The sequence below is a fragment of the Anthonomus grandis genome, chromosome 3 (assembly GCF_022605725.1).
Source record: "Anthonomus grandis grandis chromosome 3, icAntGran1.3, whole genome shotgun sequence".
Classification (NCBI taxonomy): Eukaryota; Metazoa; Arthropoda; class Insecta; order Coleoptera; family Curculionidae; genus Anthonomus; species Anthonomus grandis.
Genome location: NC_065548.1, coordinates 28,071,239 through 28,089,231, shown reverse-complemented (window position 1 = coordinate 28,089,231; position 17,993 = coordinate 28,071,239). Strand labels below are relative to the sequence as shown.

Genomic DNA, 17,993 nt, shown 5'->3' with positions numbered 1-17,993 from the left:
CATTTTGTTTTTGACCTGCCATTTAACAATTAGAATTGCAATTTTTGCATCACTTTTTGTTCTCGTTATATAAACTCTGAAATTCGGTTGGTAATTGAAATTGCGATTTTTTCGAAAAATCTTACCGCAATCGCCTCGTCACCAACCGGCTTAAGAAAATTAAAATTGCATTTGGCCGAATTTGTAAGGTTAGGAATTAAAAATACATTTTTGTTTATTATACATTTTTAGTTTGGTTTAGTTAGCTTGTTCAAAGTTTATAAAATACGTTTTGCTATTTTAATAAGAAATTTTGTATAAAAATGAACAAATCTCGCTTATTAAACGTAAGCAAGAAGTTTTTCGGTGTTTTGCGAAACAGTACGTTTGCCCAACACCAAGAGTCCTCCTTAAAATCTAGGCAAAAAGAATTAATGGCTAGGGGCTTGCCTAAGAAAAAACCAATTAACGGTGTTAAACATATTGTTTTAGTGTCTTCGGGCAAGGGAGGAGTAGGAAAATCAACCACAGCAGGTACATTTAAAAATGTTCTATAAATAACAGATGTTTACAAACTCTAATCACCTTAATGTAAAGTCCAATGTATTATCAGCAAAGCCTTTCTAAAATTGACTTTTTTTAGTTAACCTTTCCATTGGCCTGAAATTAATACAGCCAGAAAAAAAGATAGGACTGTTAGATGCAGATATCTTTGGCCCCACGGTACCATTAATGATGAATTTACATGACACTCCTTTTTTGACTGATAAGGATCTAATGGAACCATTGGTCAACTATGGCGTAAAATGGCACTTATTTTTTTTATTTATTGAAACTTGTGATAGGCTGAGACCAATGTATTAAAATATAGAAAGCATAGTTTTTCAACTATATCTTGACTCAATATGCTTGATTACTTAATTTAAATTCAAATTTGTTTATGACCCTTTAGCTGGTACAATAAGATGTAAATATCTAAAATTAAGTATAATATTGAATTTAGTCTATTTAAAAACAAAAGTTTTTAAACATAAAACAAAGATAATTTATATTAACAAATGAATATTTTGGTCATCCACATTTCTTGGCATTACATATGGCATTTTCCAATAATTTAACAAACAATTATTTAACAAAGTAAGACAATTAAAGTGAAGTAAAATGCTTATACTTAATTATTAGGATATAAAATAGAGAAAATTCCAACATATATAAAATAAAAAATGCATAATTTAAAATTGTATATTGAAGTCTGCATTTTTTCACAAAAAAACAACAAATATAATACATTTTTAATACAAGCTTAAAAAAAAGTTTTCTGTACCTTTTTTTATTTTTGGTTTTAACATATCTTGTTCCTTATTACCAATTTGTTTGGAAGATATAAATTTGTGACTTACTTATTGTCAATCATATTATAATACATTATTCAACAACAATTGGGTAAAGGTTAATTTTCACAATAACTCTAACTAGGAGCAGGCATATCATATTACTCCTGAAATAGCTAGTCAAATTGTGAGATTTTTGATTATTACTTTCTACTTTTGTTTTAGAAAAGTAATAATTTATAATTATTACTTTTATTTTAGAATAGGTTTTAGTCCTATTGAAAAAGCTTAGGCATATAAAGACTAATTTTACTAAGTAAGGCAACATTCATGAATTTAATAATCCAACATTGATGAACTTAAAATATAATGCTGTAAAGCCAATATATTGCATATTATAACTTTGTTGTTTTTAGAAAAAGAAGAAAATCTAATTAAAACATTAACATGAAAAAAAAAATGTCAACGAATGGCAACGCTGCAACATGTTTGTTTACAAGTGTCGTAAATATTAGTGATTTTATAAGTGAAAAGTGATTAAAAAATTAATAAAAGAACAGTGACCAGAGCAATAAGTCATTATATTGTGTTTACAACTAAAGGTGACGAGTTACGTTCAAATAAACTCCCATAATTACAGTCACAACAGCTGCCTGCTGCTAGAAATAGTGTGCGGGCAAGCCGCGACGTTGCCGGCTTGGAGCGCATATTATCCTTGAGTAAGTAGAAAAGTCAGAGGAGATGGCGGAAGACTGCGGAATTTGTAAAAAATTAGTAGGGGATAGTGAACAAGCTCTTTGCTGTGATGCATGTGAAAAATGGAGTCACAGAACTTGTTTAAACATGTCAAAAACTACATATAAGTGATTTGAAAAAAATCCTGATACCGAGTGGATATGCGAAAATTGTAAAAAAAAAAAGCAAAATACTACGAAAAAAGATGATTACACAATCAGTGATATTATGGCAAAACTAAACGAAATGGACCAAAAATACAATAAATTATTCAAAAAATATGAGGAACAGATAATGATAAACGAAAAGCTTCAAGAGGAGATTCAGGACATTAAAAAGCAACTTAATAATACTGAACAACGAGAATTAAATAACAATATTATAATTCAAGGTATTCCTTACAAAGAAAATGAAGATTTAGATGCAATAGCTGACAAGTTGGAAACGAAACTAAAAATTATAAAAATACCAAATACCATACATAAAATATACAGGTTGGGAGTTCGTAAGGATAACAAAATATTACCAATAAGAGTAAATTTTCGCACTGAAGAGGACAAAAAGAGATGGATGACGGCAAAAAAACAAAAAACACTTACAACTGATGATATTGGAGGATATGGAGATAAATGTGAAACTATATATGTAAACCATGACTTAACAAAATATAATCTGGATCTTTTTCAAAAGGCAAGGCAATACAAACAAGATAATAACTACAAGTACTTGTGGATAAATAATGGTAAAATTCTTTTACGTAAGGATGATAATAGCAAGGTTGTATTGTTGGAAAGTCTTAAGGATCTAAAAAACTAAATAAACCTCTAAATAGTCTTAAAATAATTTATTACAATGTTCAAAGTTTACGAAATAAGTTTGACGAGTTTCAAGCTCACATGAAGAGTGTTTCTAGTGATATAGTAGTTCTTGTGGAAACGTGGCTGTACCCTAATGAGACACAGTTCTTTGATGTGAATGGATACAATGCAGTGCACTCCTGTAGAGAAACCAGGGGTGGTGGTGCAAGTATTTATATAAAGGAAAATTTGCAGTTTAATAAAATCGACTGTAGTAATTTAAGTGACCCCTATAACTGGATTTGTATAGAGTTAGGTAAACTACTAAAAATAAGTGCAATATATAGACCGCCGTGTCTTCCAGGTAATGAGTTCCTAAATAAGCTTGAATCTGTGATAACTAAACACAAAGTAAACCACATTATATTAGGCGATATGAATATTAATCTCTTAGAACAAGAATCTTTAAACACAAAAAATTATAAAAATTTGTTAGCGTTAAATAATTTTTGCATTGTCAATAAAATTAGTTTTGTGAATGCTACCCGAATATCACACACTAAAACTATAATAGATCATGTGATTTGCTCTACCAATAAAAAAAATGAATGTGATATTAAAGTTGAGGAAAATTCTCTATCCGATCATAGGTTAATTAGTTTAGAAGTAACAGAATCTATAACAAGGTTTAAACCAAAAATATATATTCAACATCCTATTCTAAATATACAGAAATATAAACAAAATATACAAAATAAAATTGCAAGGGTAAATATTGACTGTTTTCAAGACTTGATTAAGTTTATTTCAAATTGTAAACAAGAATCGACTACTATTAAAAATATTAAATGTCATAAAAGTAATGAATGGATTACACCAGACCTATTAATCCTATTAAAAGAAAAAGAAAGACTCTATAAAAAACACAAAAAATATCCAAATGATGACTTAGTTAAAATTGAATTTATAAGACAGAAAAATTTTGTAAATAATAAAATAAAAGTATTAAAAAATCTTTATTTTAAGAATAAATGGGCTCAGGCTGGAAAAAATCCAAAAAAACAATGGAATCTAATAAATAAATTTATAAATAAGTCAGGCGAAAATATAAATATTAATCAAATCGAAATAAATGGAGTACTGATAAGTGATAGTAAAGGTATCGCAAATAGCTTAAATAAATATTTTACAGAGATAGGTACGACTATAGTCAGGGATGTACAGAACCAAACGGGGCACTTAAATAATATTCAAGAATTTTATGAAGTTGAGTGTGGTCATAATGCATTTTTAGAACCTACAGATCATAACGAATTAAATGGCATAATACTAAACCTGAACAAAAATGCAGCACCAGGCCATGATAATATCGGAGTGCTTGATTTAATCAATATAAAAGATCATGTGATGTATATATTGGTAAAACTTGTAAATAGGGCTCTTGTTACTGGTAAATTTCCATCAGAACTAAAAATATCCAAAGTCTGTCCAATATATAAATCAGGATCTAAAACTCAACAAACTAACTATAGACCAATTTCCATAATTAGTGTATTTTCCAAAATTCTAGAAACAGTTATGAAAAAGCGAATAACATCATTTGTTGAAAAATATATCTCATATGATTGTTATCAGTATGGCTTTCTTAAAAATAGTAGTACTCTGAGTGCCACCGTTGATCTGCTCAACTATATCTCAACCAATCTGGACAATGGTAAAATTGTATTAGCAATTTTTGTAGATTTGAGAAAAGCCTTTGATGTAGTAAATCATACTATTTTATTAGATAAATTAGAAAAAATGGGGTTTAGGGGGGTTGTACTTGCCTTGATTAGGTCGTACCTATTAAACAGAAAGCAATATGTGCATCTAAACGATCAGAAAAGTGAAATTCTGACATGTAACTGTGGCGTACCCCAAGGATCTGTTCTGGGGCCATTGCTATATGCACTATTTGTCCTTAGTTTGAGGTTAGCAGGTTTGGTTGCCCAGTATTTTACATTTGCAGATGACACTGCTCATTTGTATTCAGACAATGACTTAGATGTTTTAGTTAATCAGGCAAATAACGATCTATTTAAATATAGTCAATGGCTGCTCCAAAATAACTTAAAAATTAATTTAGATAAAACGAAGTACATATTGTTTAAACAAAAAAATAAAAAAATAAATCAAATAAATATATCTCTAAATAATGTTACACTAGAACAAGTAAGTAGTATAAAGTACTTGGGTCTCATACTGGACGAAAAACTTGGCTGGAATCCTCATATTGAACATGTTTATGACAAACTTATACCTTTTATGGGAGCACTCTACCGCTGTAAGGATTTTCTCAGTATTTCAGCTAAGTATCAAATATATAATGCGTATATTTTGTCTGTACTAAGATATCTTATTCCGGTGTGGGGCACATGTCCAAATACTAACTTTCAAAAAATTAAAATCTTGCAAAATAAAATACTTAAAATCCTTTTCGATCTTGACTACTTTATGCACACGAATGATTTATATAAAAAGCTAAAAATATTGCCCATTGGAAAAATTTGCGAGTTGGAGCAGGCCAAATTAATTTTTAAGATTTTACATAGACTACAAAAGTCCAATCACACGATTGTATACTCAAATGACATACATTCATATGAATTAAGAAATAATAATGTTAGACTAAATAATGCGAGAACCAATATAGCTCTGAGAAATCCTATTGATGAAGCTTCACAGGTATTTAATTCTTTGCCTTCTGAAATTAAGCAGGAGACCTCTTACTACAGATTTATTAAGAAGCTCAAGATCATTGTTAGTCAATATGAGGATTGATTTTTGAGTGTTTAGGTGTTATCAAAATTAATGTAATGGTTGTAAACAAAGCTACACGTGTTGCGGTTTAGTTATTAATGAAACTCTGGTACCAATGCTATAAATGCATTGTTTAAGATTCTATCATTTATATTAGCTTTTAAAATCTGTATTAATTTTTATATAAATCGTGTATTAATTTTTATATAAAATTGTAATATCTTGTATGTAACTGATTGCTAATAAATGACGTTTTCAAAAAAAAAAAAAAAAAAACATTTTTAGTGATTTTTTCATAGTCATCTTTCAATAAGCAATTCATTAAATTTAGTATCAATAACAATTTGATCTATAATAAATCCTAAATATCTATGCTTATCAACAGTTTTTTTTTATAACAGATATTTATGCACCTTTTCATTACCTACATATAATCATAGATTGATTTTGCAGAATTTAATTTTTGTGAATATGTATAGTTGGAACCTATTGAGAGTTAGTTTATCTCAGAGCCTTAGCCTATCACAATTTATACAGGGTGGGAACTGTACCTAGAATAAATTCACTAGCCCTCTTGATAAAAAAAAATTAAGAAAAAAGCAAAAACATAACTGCTTAAGACTTTTTGTGGCCTTTAAAAATGTATTAAATTTGTTTTTCTTAACCTCTCTGAAAAGGTTGTCTTTGTTTATCTTGACAAAATTATCAGTCTCTAAAAAATGACCTTTATTCATCCCAAAAGGGGTCAAGTTTAATGAAGTAAGCTCAGGTAACCTTGCTGGATATTTATTTGTCCCTCTTTGTTCAGTCCATCTAATGCATAAAAAATGATTAAGAAATTGTCAGACATTAGCAACATAATGAGGAGGTGCACCATCTGGTTGAAAGTAGATTTTGTGCCAATATTTCTATTTTCAGTAGGAAATAGTTAATTCTGGTATCACTGTATTTTCTAAAAAATCAAGATATATCTATCTGTTCAGTTAAATTATTATCAAACATTATTGAGCCAGTTTTGATTGCAGCCGAAATATTAGTTTTTGCTTGATGTTGTGTATGCTCTTTGATCACCCACTTTGGATTTGTGTTAGTAACGACAATTTTGGCAGATAAAGAAAAAGAAAAGCTATGCAATAGATATTTGTAAAGATATTGATACTTCTTACATGTCCCTGAACTCTGAATTGCTTCAATTTGAATCACACTACTTTGATGCAGTGGGGCCAATTAGGATGAGTTTCTCGAAATAGCGCCATAACTTCATTTTGAATTCGTGTCCAGTTTCTAAAGCCAATTATTATTTTCTGTTAAGTTCGCCATTTTGGCGTAAATAAATACTCACGAATAGTTACTGGGTACTTACTGTACCAAAGAACACTTTTCTAATAATATCTACCCATCCTTTAATTTGAGTTATCTCACAAAAACCTGTTTACTTGTGCATTTTTAATTACACAAAAATTGAATTATTCTATTTATTTAAAGGTGATCATGTAAGGTGGCAGACATAATTTTGAAGCAGTTAGATCATTTTATAGCAATTAATCACCTGGTCAAGAAGCAAAATATGCATTTAACATTGCATTTAGGGATATTTTGTTTTTCATTTTCATATTTCTAAACAGTTTTTTTTTTAATTTAAAGTCAAGGGTTAATTCCTTTTTAAAAGAGCTTTCCAACAAGGTGCCACAAGTGACACCATCTCATTTCGAAAAATTAAGTATGGTTAGGTTTCACCCTTTCAGAGGATTTTTTCAAAACAAATTTTTAACACAGTTTAAAAGGCGGAAAAACTCTTAGCTGCGTTTTTCTGAAATATTGTTTTCAAGGGCGCTAGCGAATTTACTCCAGTTAGAGTCCCCACCCTGTGTATGATATAATATTTATAATTTTAAAATAATATTTATCTTCAATCCAGCCTGATTGAAATTTTAAGTCACTAACGAGAAATATTTATTGTAGCATGTCATTTGGTTTCCTGATTGATGAAGATGCCCCAGTAATATGGCGAGGCCTGATGGTCATGCAAGCTCTTGAAAAATTAATGAGGCATGTTGAATGGGGAGATATTGACTATTTGATAGTTGACACACCTCCTGGTACTGGAGACACTCATTTAAGCTTAGTGCAAAACCTACCAATTAGTGGTATATGATTGTAATATAATAAAATATTATGTTTTTGATTTTTGTGGTTTATAGGCGTTGTACTAGTTACTAGTCCTCAGACTGCCGCCTTACAAGTAACAAAACGCGGAGCCGTGATGTACAATAGACTGAAAATTCCGCTCATAGGCTTAGTGGAGAATATGTGTTCCGTTGTGTGCCCCTCATGTTCAAATAATATAAGGGTTTTTGGAGATGGCACCAGAAAGTTGGCAGAAGATCTAAACATTGACATATTGGAGAGTTTTCCATTAAACTCTGATATTGCTGATGGAGGAGACAAAGGGGTGCCGATCGTTCTTGACGAGGGTAACAGACAATCCGGATTATATAGGAATGTTGCCCAAAAGGTTGTGGAATATTTAAAAGATATTGAAACTGAGCAGGCTGTAAAGTAAAAATTCAGAGAAGTTTTTTTCAAGATCTGTTCTTTTATTATTTGTTTATTATTTAGGTCTTATATATGTGTTGCTATATTTAGTTTTGTACTTATTATATAATTTACATATGATCTTTATATGTTCCATAGGTGTATCCAGGGAGACAACCCAACGGAACAGGTTTTAAAGTCCAAAAAAATATTTTCATTAGCTATAAGAGATATAAAATACAGTACAACTTCGATAATCCGGACACATATCGTTCCAAGCAGCGCCGGAGTAGCGAGGTGTCCGGATAACTGGATTATTATTTCAAAAGTTTTATTTTAATATACTATCCACATACTAGCTTTTTTTAGGTATAAATAAATCATTGTACCCTAATTAAAAAAGAAAATTATGTTTATATTTCAAATTATAACATACATAATAAGTAAACATATACATACACATGTTGTACACGCAGGTACACAAACATATATGTAACTAGAAATAAAAATACATTATGTAGGACAAAACATAAATTACAAATACAAGACAAAAAAGTGCAAGTTTAAATGGCTTTGAAAAAACTATCAATTTTTTTCTGAACTGCCTTAGAGCTTGCTAATTCAATCGCTTTCTCTTTGACGTTCTTTAAAAGCAATATTTCGTGCATTGGTAAGTAGTTTTCTTCAGCCCACTGAATTCCCAATGTTAATGCTTTCACAGCATCGCTGTGTTTCACTTTAGTGGCAATAATCTCAGTATCTCCATCTAAATCATTGCTCTCTGCATCCTTAGATTTTAGCGCATCACCTATTACCTCCTCTTCAGTCAAATCAACAATGACTTCATTTTTGCCTAAAGCCCATTCAACAATTTCTTCCCGATTCAAACTGTTTTCAGGATCTATCACAAGCAAGGAAGCGGTAATGGTTTTTAAATCTTCCTCGTTTATTTGACAAAGTCGTCTTTGAAGTTCTGAAAGTGGAATGTTTTCTTCATCAGATTCCTCTTCTTCTGCATCAGTTCTTTGGTTCGGCCATAATGCTATCCAACTTTTTTGGATATTTTTTTCAGATATCAACTTCCAAGCAATATCTAGATTAACAAGTGCATCTTTTAAATTAAATTGCTTTAAAACTGTAACTAAATCGTCACCTTCGTGAGCGATAATGTGATTTAGTAGCCTCTTTCTATATGCTACTTTTATGTTTTGGATTAAGTTTTGATCCATTGGCTGTAAAACTGCTGTGCAGTTGGGCGGCAAAAACATGACTCTGAAATCAGGATCGAAATTTATTTCTGTCTCAGGTGGATGAGATGGAGCATTATCTACAAGTAATAATGCTTTATGAGGTCGGTTAACATCCGATAAAAAACGTTTGACGTCTGGTATAAAGCAAGTCTTAAACCATTCGAAGAACAATGTCCTGGTCATCCAACCTTTGCTGGTTGCCTTGTATTTAACAGGTAAAGTAGCATTCTTAAATGCCCTTGGATTTGCGGATTTTCCAAGAACTAAAAGGGGTAACTTATGAGTTCCAGCCGCATTGCAACAGGGCATGAATGTTACGCGATCTTTAGATATTTTTCGCCCTGGTGCTGATTGTTCCTGACTATGAACCCATGTAGTGTCCGGCAAGGCTCTCCAAAAGGCCGCTGATTCATCAGCATTATAAACTTGGTCACGACTTAGCTTCATTTCATTAACCACAGCTAGAAATTTTTCTTGAAAAGGTACTATAGCACTTACATCACTGGAAAGTTTTTCACCACACACTTTAAGAAAGCGTATTCCGTGCCTTTTCTTAAATTTGTCAAGCCAACCTGAACTCGCTAAAAAATCACTCTTCCCAGTTATTCTTTCATAAAATTGTTTAGCTTTCGTTCGTAAGATATCAGAAGAAACAGGTACATGAGCACTACGCTGCTGTAGAAACCACTTATATAAAGCAGCTTCAACTTCGGGATGTTCTCCCTTTCGGATAACCTGCCTTTTACCTGAAAAGATAAAAATATGTTTCATAATAACATTACCTACAATAAAAATTAAATCATACATACCTGCTCCACTGAATGACTCCGACACAAATCTTCTTATTTTAGTTTTGTTTTTCTTTATATCACTTACAGTTGATTTTGGTACATTAAATTTCTCAGCCACCCTGCGTATGCTTCCCACCTTATCAAGAAAATCTAATATTTTACATTTCTCCGCAAGAGTAACTGTGTTATGCGGTCGTTTATTTGGCGCCATTTTTTTTTTAATAACACATTGACACACGACGCACGGTAACTAAACGATAACTGACCGCCAAAGGCGCCAAACCCATTAGGTTGCTAACAATATTGGTTTTGACAAGTTTAAAAAGGAAAAATCCGTTTATAATCGATTCGTATTGAAAACATTCCTTTATCCGGACTACAGAGGTAAATTATCCCGACACCTAGGAACGCCGGATTACTGGAGTGTCCGAATCAGCGAGTGTCCGAACTAGAGAAGTTGTACTGTACACTAATAAAAAAATACTGGGTTAGATTTCAAAAGATGAATTCAAATATTGTGAAAATGCTCCCTTCAGTTTTGCCGTGGATATGCCATTGGAAAACTTATTCATTATACATACAGGGTGTTTTAAATAAACTCTCCACTATTTTCAATTTTCTGACTGCAATAACTACAAAATTGGTAAAATTATTTTTAATATTTTTTTTTTCAAAAGCTATAAGAGAAGTCAGTTTCCTAACGCTGGTATAGAGTTCGTAAATTTAATTAGAACTCGATTTGGAAAAAAGCACTTTTTCTTTTAACACTCTGTATTAAAATGCTCAATAAATGTTAAAAATCTTTGTATTTTAAATATAATTATTTTGAAAAATATGCGTTCTTTGGAAAATTTATTTATAATTTATTACAATGCACACTGAAGATGACTTCTAGTTACCAACTCAAATAAAACACTGCAGGTAAGTATTTATGAGGAATCTTACCTAGTTCCCTGAATCAACAAATCTACAATAGTGTTCTATGATCTGTCAAAAGGATTCCATTGGGTTACGTAATAAGTATGATCTGTTTTTATTTATTGTATTATTCTTCCTCATTTACATTAATGACTTGCTAGGTCTCAATTTTTCGAAGAGATATTGAGCATTTGCAGATTGCATTTTACCTAACTCATAGTGTGAAATTCAGAAATATAAACTGGGAAGATCTTGCCATTCACACTTAAATCTGAAAAGTCAAATCAAAAAATGATTTATTGTACAAATAGCTTAACCCTCTCGTAAGGTTTTAAATATAACATCTATGATTCAAAATGTATAAAAGATATATATATATATATATATATATATATATATATATATATATATATATATATATATATATATATATATATATATATATATATATATATATATATATATAATAAATTATAAAAGAATTAATACCTAAAATAAGCCTAATTATTAAAAAGGAAAAAAATACTAAATGAAGTGCAACCATACACATTACTTCTGACAAAGTTATGAGAAGCGAAAAAGGACGATAAAAAGATCAGTATGACCCCCTAAATAAAAGATCTATTTCTATATTCTATTGGACCTTTTTTATCGTGCTGCGATAGATCATTTATGTGTTTAAATAGTACAGATTAATGCTGTAAGATAAAAAAAACAAGTTGATGAAGCTTTCAAATATCCTGGTTTAAATATAGGAAAACTAGTTAAAACACAGCATATAAGGCATATGTTATTGTATGCTGTGGTTAAAATGTTACTCTCATTTAAATGTTTAAAAAAAAATTGTTTCTTTTTTTATTTGAAAATAATTTGGAAACGGTAAAACATCTTTCTGATTTGTAAAATAACAGAACGTCAATCAACAACGCATGGTCTATATTTGCATCTCCTTCATTATGGTCATATAAAGGACCCGTATAGAATATATTCATCTGTATTATTAATATACAGTGTGGTGACTTTAACTGGAATAAATTCAGGTAAAACTAATCAAATTTTATCTCGCAAAATTCCTGAGACCCGTCGATTTTTGTTTATTTTTTTTTCATATTTCAAGATAGTTTTTGTATTTTTTCACCTACAGGGGGGGTCCAAATTAACCCAAACTTTTTTTTTTCAAATGGAAAGCCACTTTTTTTAAACTCTCATTGAAAAGAGCCCTTTTTCCTGATTAAATTGCCCTATTTACTTTTGTGATTATCTAAAGGAGAAATACGAAAAAAAAATAAAAACCATTAAATTATTAAAAGTCTCGAAATATTTTGTGTTGGTAAATTTTTGGCATGTTTGTTTAATTTATTGGTATCGGACATTTCCTGACATTGTTGTAGTGTCACTGTTAAAGTGAATTTCAACCAGTTGTAAAATTTATCCGAATCCCACAAGATTGAAATCTTAATGATGATTGGTTATGGGGACAGAAGTCGTACTCGGCTAGAGGTTGTCCACTTATATTCAGGCAGAAATATCTAGATTTGCCACCTATTAACCAAGGTACGGTTAGTAAAATCGAAAGCAGATTTCGAGAAGTTGGGCACGTGAGGGATGTTTCAAGACAAAGGTCTTGTAAAATCGATGAAAACACCCAATTAAATGTATTGTTAGCGATGGAAGAAAATCCGGTAACTGCAGCCAGAAGAGTAACTCGCGAAAACTCTATTCATCATAAATATGTACTAAAAAATTTAAAAAGTGCAAACAAACGACCTTATAAAATGCAACCCGTTCAAGAGTTATTGGAAGACGATCCAGATCGCAGAGTTCAGTACTGTGAATTAATGATGAACGCCATTGACGAAAATCGCATATTCGGCTTCGGAGTGGATCCTTTTTTCTGATGAGGCTACATTCACCCTAAATGGCCATGTTAATAAGCAGAACCGTCGCTACTGGTCTGACGAGAACCCACACTGGGTAAGGGAAACTAATACACAATATCCCCAGAAAACTAATGTTTGGGCTGGCATAATTGGCAGGCAGGTTATAGGGCCCATATTCTTCAATGATACTTTAACTGGGGAAAGATATCTAGAATTTCTTGAACATGAACTAGTTCCAGTCTTACGTGCCTTATATCCGAGTCAGTTCGATCCAGATTTGTATGATGAACGAATCTGGATGCAACAAGATGGTGCTCCCCCACATTATGCCCGTAATGTACGCCAGTATTTAGATGACAATTTTCCAAACAGATGGATTGGTAAAAGGGGTGCAATCGAATGGCCGGCACGTTCTCCCGATCTCACCCCACTTGATTTTTTTCTGTGGGGACATTTGAAAAGTCAAATTTATATGAGCAAACCAGGAAACCTAGACGAACTCAAAGAACGTATTAGGCAAGAAATCCGATAAATATGGGCTTTGCCAACAAGTAAATGGTGCTTATTTTGAGCATCTTATACATTAAACGCAACTTTTAATAATTTAATGGTTTTTATTTTTTTTTCGTATTTCTCCTTTAGATAATCACAAGAGTAAATAGGGCAATTTAATCAAGAAAAAGGGCTCTTTTCAATGAGAGTTTAAAAAAAGTAGCTTTCCATTTGAAAAAAAAAGTTGGGGTTAATTTGGATCCCCCCTGTAGGTGAAAAAATACAAAAACTATCTTGAAATGTGAAAAAAAAATAACAAAAATCGACGGGTCTCAGGAATTTTGCGAGATAAATTTTGATTAGTTTTAACTGAATTTATTCCAGTTAAAGTCACCACACTGTATATTGATTGAATGAATGTACTACCAGTGTAACTGAAAAAGTATAATCAACCACCTCTTGTATTCATTGTTAATTCAATAGGTTTTTGATGGTTTAAAAATATTTTGTCGTGTGTTTTTTTTTAAATATCATAGTTTTTGTTTAAATCATTTGGGTTACTGTTGGATTAGTGTAGAGCAGTGTTACTCAAACAAAGGATGGATATATGAGGAACAGCTTATCAAAGTGCATTATATAGTAATGAAATAAACTCAAGTCATAAATATAAACTTAAGTCACAGGTCTCAAATTTATTAAATTAAAGTATTACTATAATATATAATTAAAGGATTACATGTATTTCGCCAATCAGATTCACTTGTGTATTCACTAATAAAAAGAACGAAAAAAGAAGCAGAGAACAACACTAAATGATACAAGTCAAGGGTACAAATTAAGTTAAAATTGGTAAAATTCGACGGAGACTAGTTACTACATATTAAAATTATATAAACCTATATTATATCTCTAGAAAATTTATTTTTCTGTTTAAAAAATAAGAAAGGTGTTTTTAAAATATAAATTTTAAGTTTATTGCACAGTAACCATTTGGAATACTTCTCAAGATCTGTATTAACACGCTCCAGGCTTTCAAGTTCACTATCCCTATTAGGGATGCCACGAGACGAGACGAGATAAAAATGTTCGAGACAAGGCGAGACGAGACGAGACGTCTCGATATATGTAAAATGCTTCCAGCAATAATTGGTAAAATTGTCATTAAAATCACGGAATAGGTTTTGATTATTTTTTTATTTCCCCATTATTATACTAATGGGCTTACGATTTGTGTAACAGGTGGTGTGTAGATTGGAAAAAATATCCTTAGAATTTAGGGGTATGTTTATTTAAATCTCTTGGACCAGTCACGTCTGTTTTTATTTTAGCTGCGCATTTTTTTCAACTTAACGTTTTTATACAAGGTGTGTCATAAAACGGTGGGCTTTCTTATTTTAAACAAACACCATATATTATTATATTTTTTGAATTTAAGAATATTACCTGCATTCACCGGACGGAACAGTTGCGTCACTGTTACAAAACTCTATCGAAACCCTCCGAAAAATGGTAAAGTCCAGTGCAACGATATATTAGAATGGTCACCCGTCAAAACACCAGCATTCCACCTGCCAAACAATGTCATCCACCTTCTATTTACATTGTTTGAGAAGTAAAATGCTGGTGTTTTGACGGGTGACCATTCTAATATATCGTTGCACTGGACTTTAACTGCATTCATAAGGTGTCGATTTGTCCCTAGAGTTTTGGTTTTGCCACATTTTGCAATTTGTTTTATACTTATTATTTAAAGAGGCTCCTATTTAATAATATTTTCACATACATATTATGTTTTTTAATACCTATCTTTCGTCTCGAACAAACAAAATCGAATGATACTTTGTCATCTGTTAAAAAAGTCTATGAAAAATGTCGACGTGTACAGGTAATATGTTCGATACGATTATTGGAATTTTTATCTTAAAATAAGTATTCCAATATAACCTTCTAAGCCATACTTCAAAGGCTGTGTATACCCTTTATAATAAATTACTTACTTAATTATGGAATAAAGTAAATATAATAAATTATAAATTTTAGAATAAAAAAATATAGAGCCAAACAAATACACAAATTTATGTTTAATATTTTAATAGGTACATTATTGTTATTACTTTGCACTCTTTATAAAGAAATAATATAAATTCTGAAACTTAAATATTAAAAATACGAGAACAAATTAAGTTTACGTTAAATAAATATATTTTATAAATAGCAACAACAAATAAATACATTTAAAAAACAATATAACATGACAAGTAAGATATAAGTATAAACTTAATTAAAATAGACATTTAGTTCAAATTTATCTATGTACGTAAAATGTTTAGATCAAATTGCTAATAAATACCAAAAGGCATAAATAAATACCCAATAAAAAGCTAAGTTTCAGTAGTCAATATTTAGTTTATCTTTTAATCTACAAGTGTACCATGAATTTAAGCACAGCAATGAACGAGCCGATTCTGCGTTGAGTCTATTCCGTTGTTTCGTAACAACCAAGCCAGCTTTTTTCATATGGGGTGTAACATATGGCAATGATAAAAAAGAACCTTCTTGGGTAAAATATACTTGATGAGTACTTGAAAATCTAGGGAAAAAAGGGTAATATGTTTATGGCTGCATATAATGACCAAATATTAAATATTGTTACTAATAGTTTTTTTTAATACTTAGTTCTGTGACAACCATAACATAAGATTTTCTTAACGAATAACAAATCAATATTAAATTTATTAAAAATAATATTATTTAATAATTTAATACCTACCTTTCTAATTTTTTATTGATATTTTTCTGCTGTTAATAGGTATGTTGACAACTGTAGCTTAAATGCATATAAAATATTATTTTCAATATTCCGCTATTGCCGCTTTTATAAAAACACTATGACTGCTTTATATTATTGCTTACTATAGATTGTTGGATAATGCGTTTTGCATGACTTTAATGGGGTGCTCATATAAATATTTTATTAAATCTTAAAAAAATCTTTCCCAACATGCCTACCTGCCCAATTAATTTAAAAATCGAATATGATTTTTTTTAACTTTCATACTTAACTACCTATAATATGTTTATTGTTTATTGGGGTCTATTACATTTTTAAGTTTTATCCTGGGCTTTTACATAGGTATCAGAACTTTTCGAGACAAAACGAGATGAGACGAGATAAGGTCTTGTCTCGACGAGACATAAGCTTGTCTCGTCTCGTCTCGAAAAATATTTGTCTCGAACTTTCGAGACGAGACGAGACAATTCTTAATCTCGTCTCGTCTCGTGGTAACCCTAATCCCTATTCACCAAAACTGTGTCATCTGCACTATCAACCAGTCAAATCAGGAACCCCTAAGACTGAGTACAATAGTGGCCCAAGAACCGAACCCTGTGGAACTCCACACTCGCTCACCTCAATGCTACTTATCAACATTCACAGCTTGTTGTCTGTTATATAAATAAGATTTTAGAATATTATAAACCGGCTCTCTAAATCCCATGTTATGTAATTTTTCTAAAAGCACATTCAAGGTAACGACGTCAAAAGCCTTTTTTAAATCAATAAATACAGCCACTACCAGTTTTTTTATTTTCCAATTGGTTACTTATCATTTACAAAATCCATCGTAGCACTTATACGTGTGTGTTACTATTTTTTAGGAACCCATGAATACTGAAATTTATCTATACATATTTATTTATTAATCCCAACATTTGCCCTTTTAGGACCCGTTCTATTACTTTTGAAAAGTACTTATCAACTAATTGGTCTATAATTACTCATAGAGTCTTGAGAAGCCGATTTGAAAATAGGTATAATTTTAGTTAATTTACTTCTTACTTTTATATTTGAACTTAATAAATTATACTGCTTTCTATATACTTATAACACAAGACCTTATATTCTTATAACACAAGACCTTACAAAAAATATTATTTAAAATTCCAATCCAGTTGAAAATTCAAAAAGCAACACAAGAGTTGATAATTATTTTTTCTTTGCAGTTATAGATCTGACTGGATTAAGAGGGCATGTATTAAAAATGAAAAGTTCTAACAATGATAATATAGCATTAATTTCTTTTCAAAAATTACCTGATATCTACAGTTCTTCAAATCTTAGTAGTTGCCGTAAATTACTCTTGGAAATCAAGAATTTTTCTTGATTGTCTGAAACTGGTAAAAATCATATACCTCTTCATAAAGGTGGGGACCTAGAGGAAACATCTATTTTTAGGCCAATTTCACTATTATCTAATCTCTCTAAAATGATTGGGGAATTGGAAAAAAACGAATATATGCCTTCTTGGAGAGACGCAAGGGGTTATGTACTCAACAATTTGGATTTCAACCAATCTGCAATTTTAGGTTTTTGGGATGTTTGATTTTAATAAAATACTTGGACAATAAGGGTCATTTTATATTGTTTGCCCCTGATACCACAATCTTGTGGTGCTGCAAACATCATCGCAGATTGCAGGAGACAGTT

General features: G+C 30.8%; 2 protein-coding genes across 2 annotated transcripts; one reads left to right on the top strand and one right to left on the bottom strand.

The window, feature by feature from the left end:
* The first annotated feature begins 196 nt into the window (after positions 1 to 196).
* Positions 197 to 8,421, top strand: LOC126733906 (iron-sulfur protein NUBPL). The gene is made up of 4 exons (XM_050437356.1): positions 197 to 513; positions 623 to 788; positions 7,604 to 7,788; positions 7,843 to 8,421. Exons 1-4 carry the CDS (start codon positions 303 to 305, stop codon positions 8,202 to 8,204), a joined length of 924 nt encoding a protein of 307 aa, XP_050293313.1. The 5' UTR covers positions 197 to 302; the 3' UTR covers positions 8,205 to 8,421.
* Positions 8,308 to 10,428, bottom strand: LOC126734643 (jerky protein homolog-like). The gene is made up of 3 exons (XM_050438340.1): positions 10,236 to 10,428; positions 8,782 to 10,172; positions 8,308 to 8,397 (listed from the first exon to the last, which is right to left on the bottom strand). The coding sequence occupies exons 1-3, from the start codon at positions 10,426 to 10,428 to the stop codon at positions 8,308 to 8,310; spliced, it is 1,674 nt and encodes a 557-aa protein (XP_050294297.1).
* Between the last annotated feature and the right edge of the window lie 7,565 nt (positions 10,429 to 17,993).

Excerpts from the sequence above, each read along its gene's own strand:
- LOC126734643 (XM_050438340.1), bottom strand. The coding sequence starts at position 10,428 with ATGGCGCCAAATAAACGACCGCATAACACAGTTACTCTTGCGGAGAAA. Across the intron at positions 10,173-10,235 it reads GGAGTCATTCAGTGGAGCAG|GTAAAAGGCAGGTTATCCGA; the intron begins GTATGTATGATT and ends TTATCTTTTCAG. Across the intron at positions 8,398-8,781 it reads TTGAATTAGCAAGCTCTAAG|CTAATGAAAATATTTTTTTG; the intron begins GCAGTTCAGAAA and ends TATCTCTTATAG.
- LOC126733906 (XM_050437356.1), top strand. The coding sequence starts at position 303 with ATGAACAAATCTCGCTTATTAAACGTAAGCAAGAAGTTTTTCGGTGTT. Across the intron at positions 514-622 it reads AGGAAAATCAACCACAGCAG|TTAACCTTTCCATTGGCCTG; the intron begins GTACATTTAAAA and ends GACTTTTTTTAG. Across the intron at positions 789-7,603 it reads GTCAACTATGGCGTAAAATG|CATGTCATTTGGTTTCCTGA; the intron begins GCACTTATTTTT and ends TATTTATTGTAG.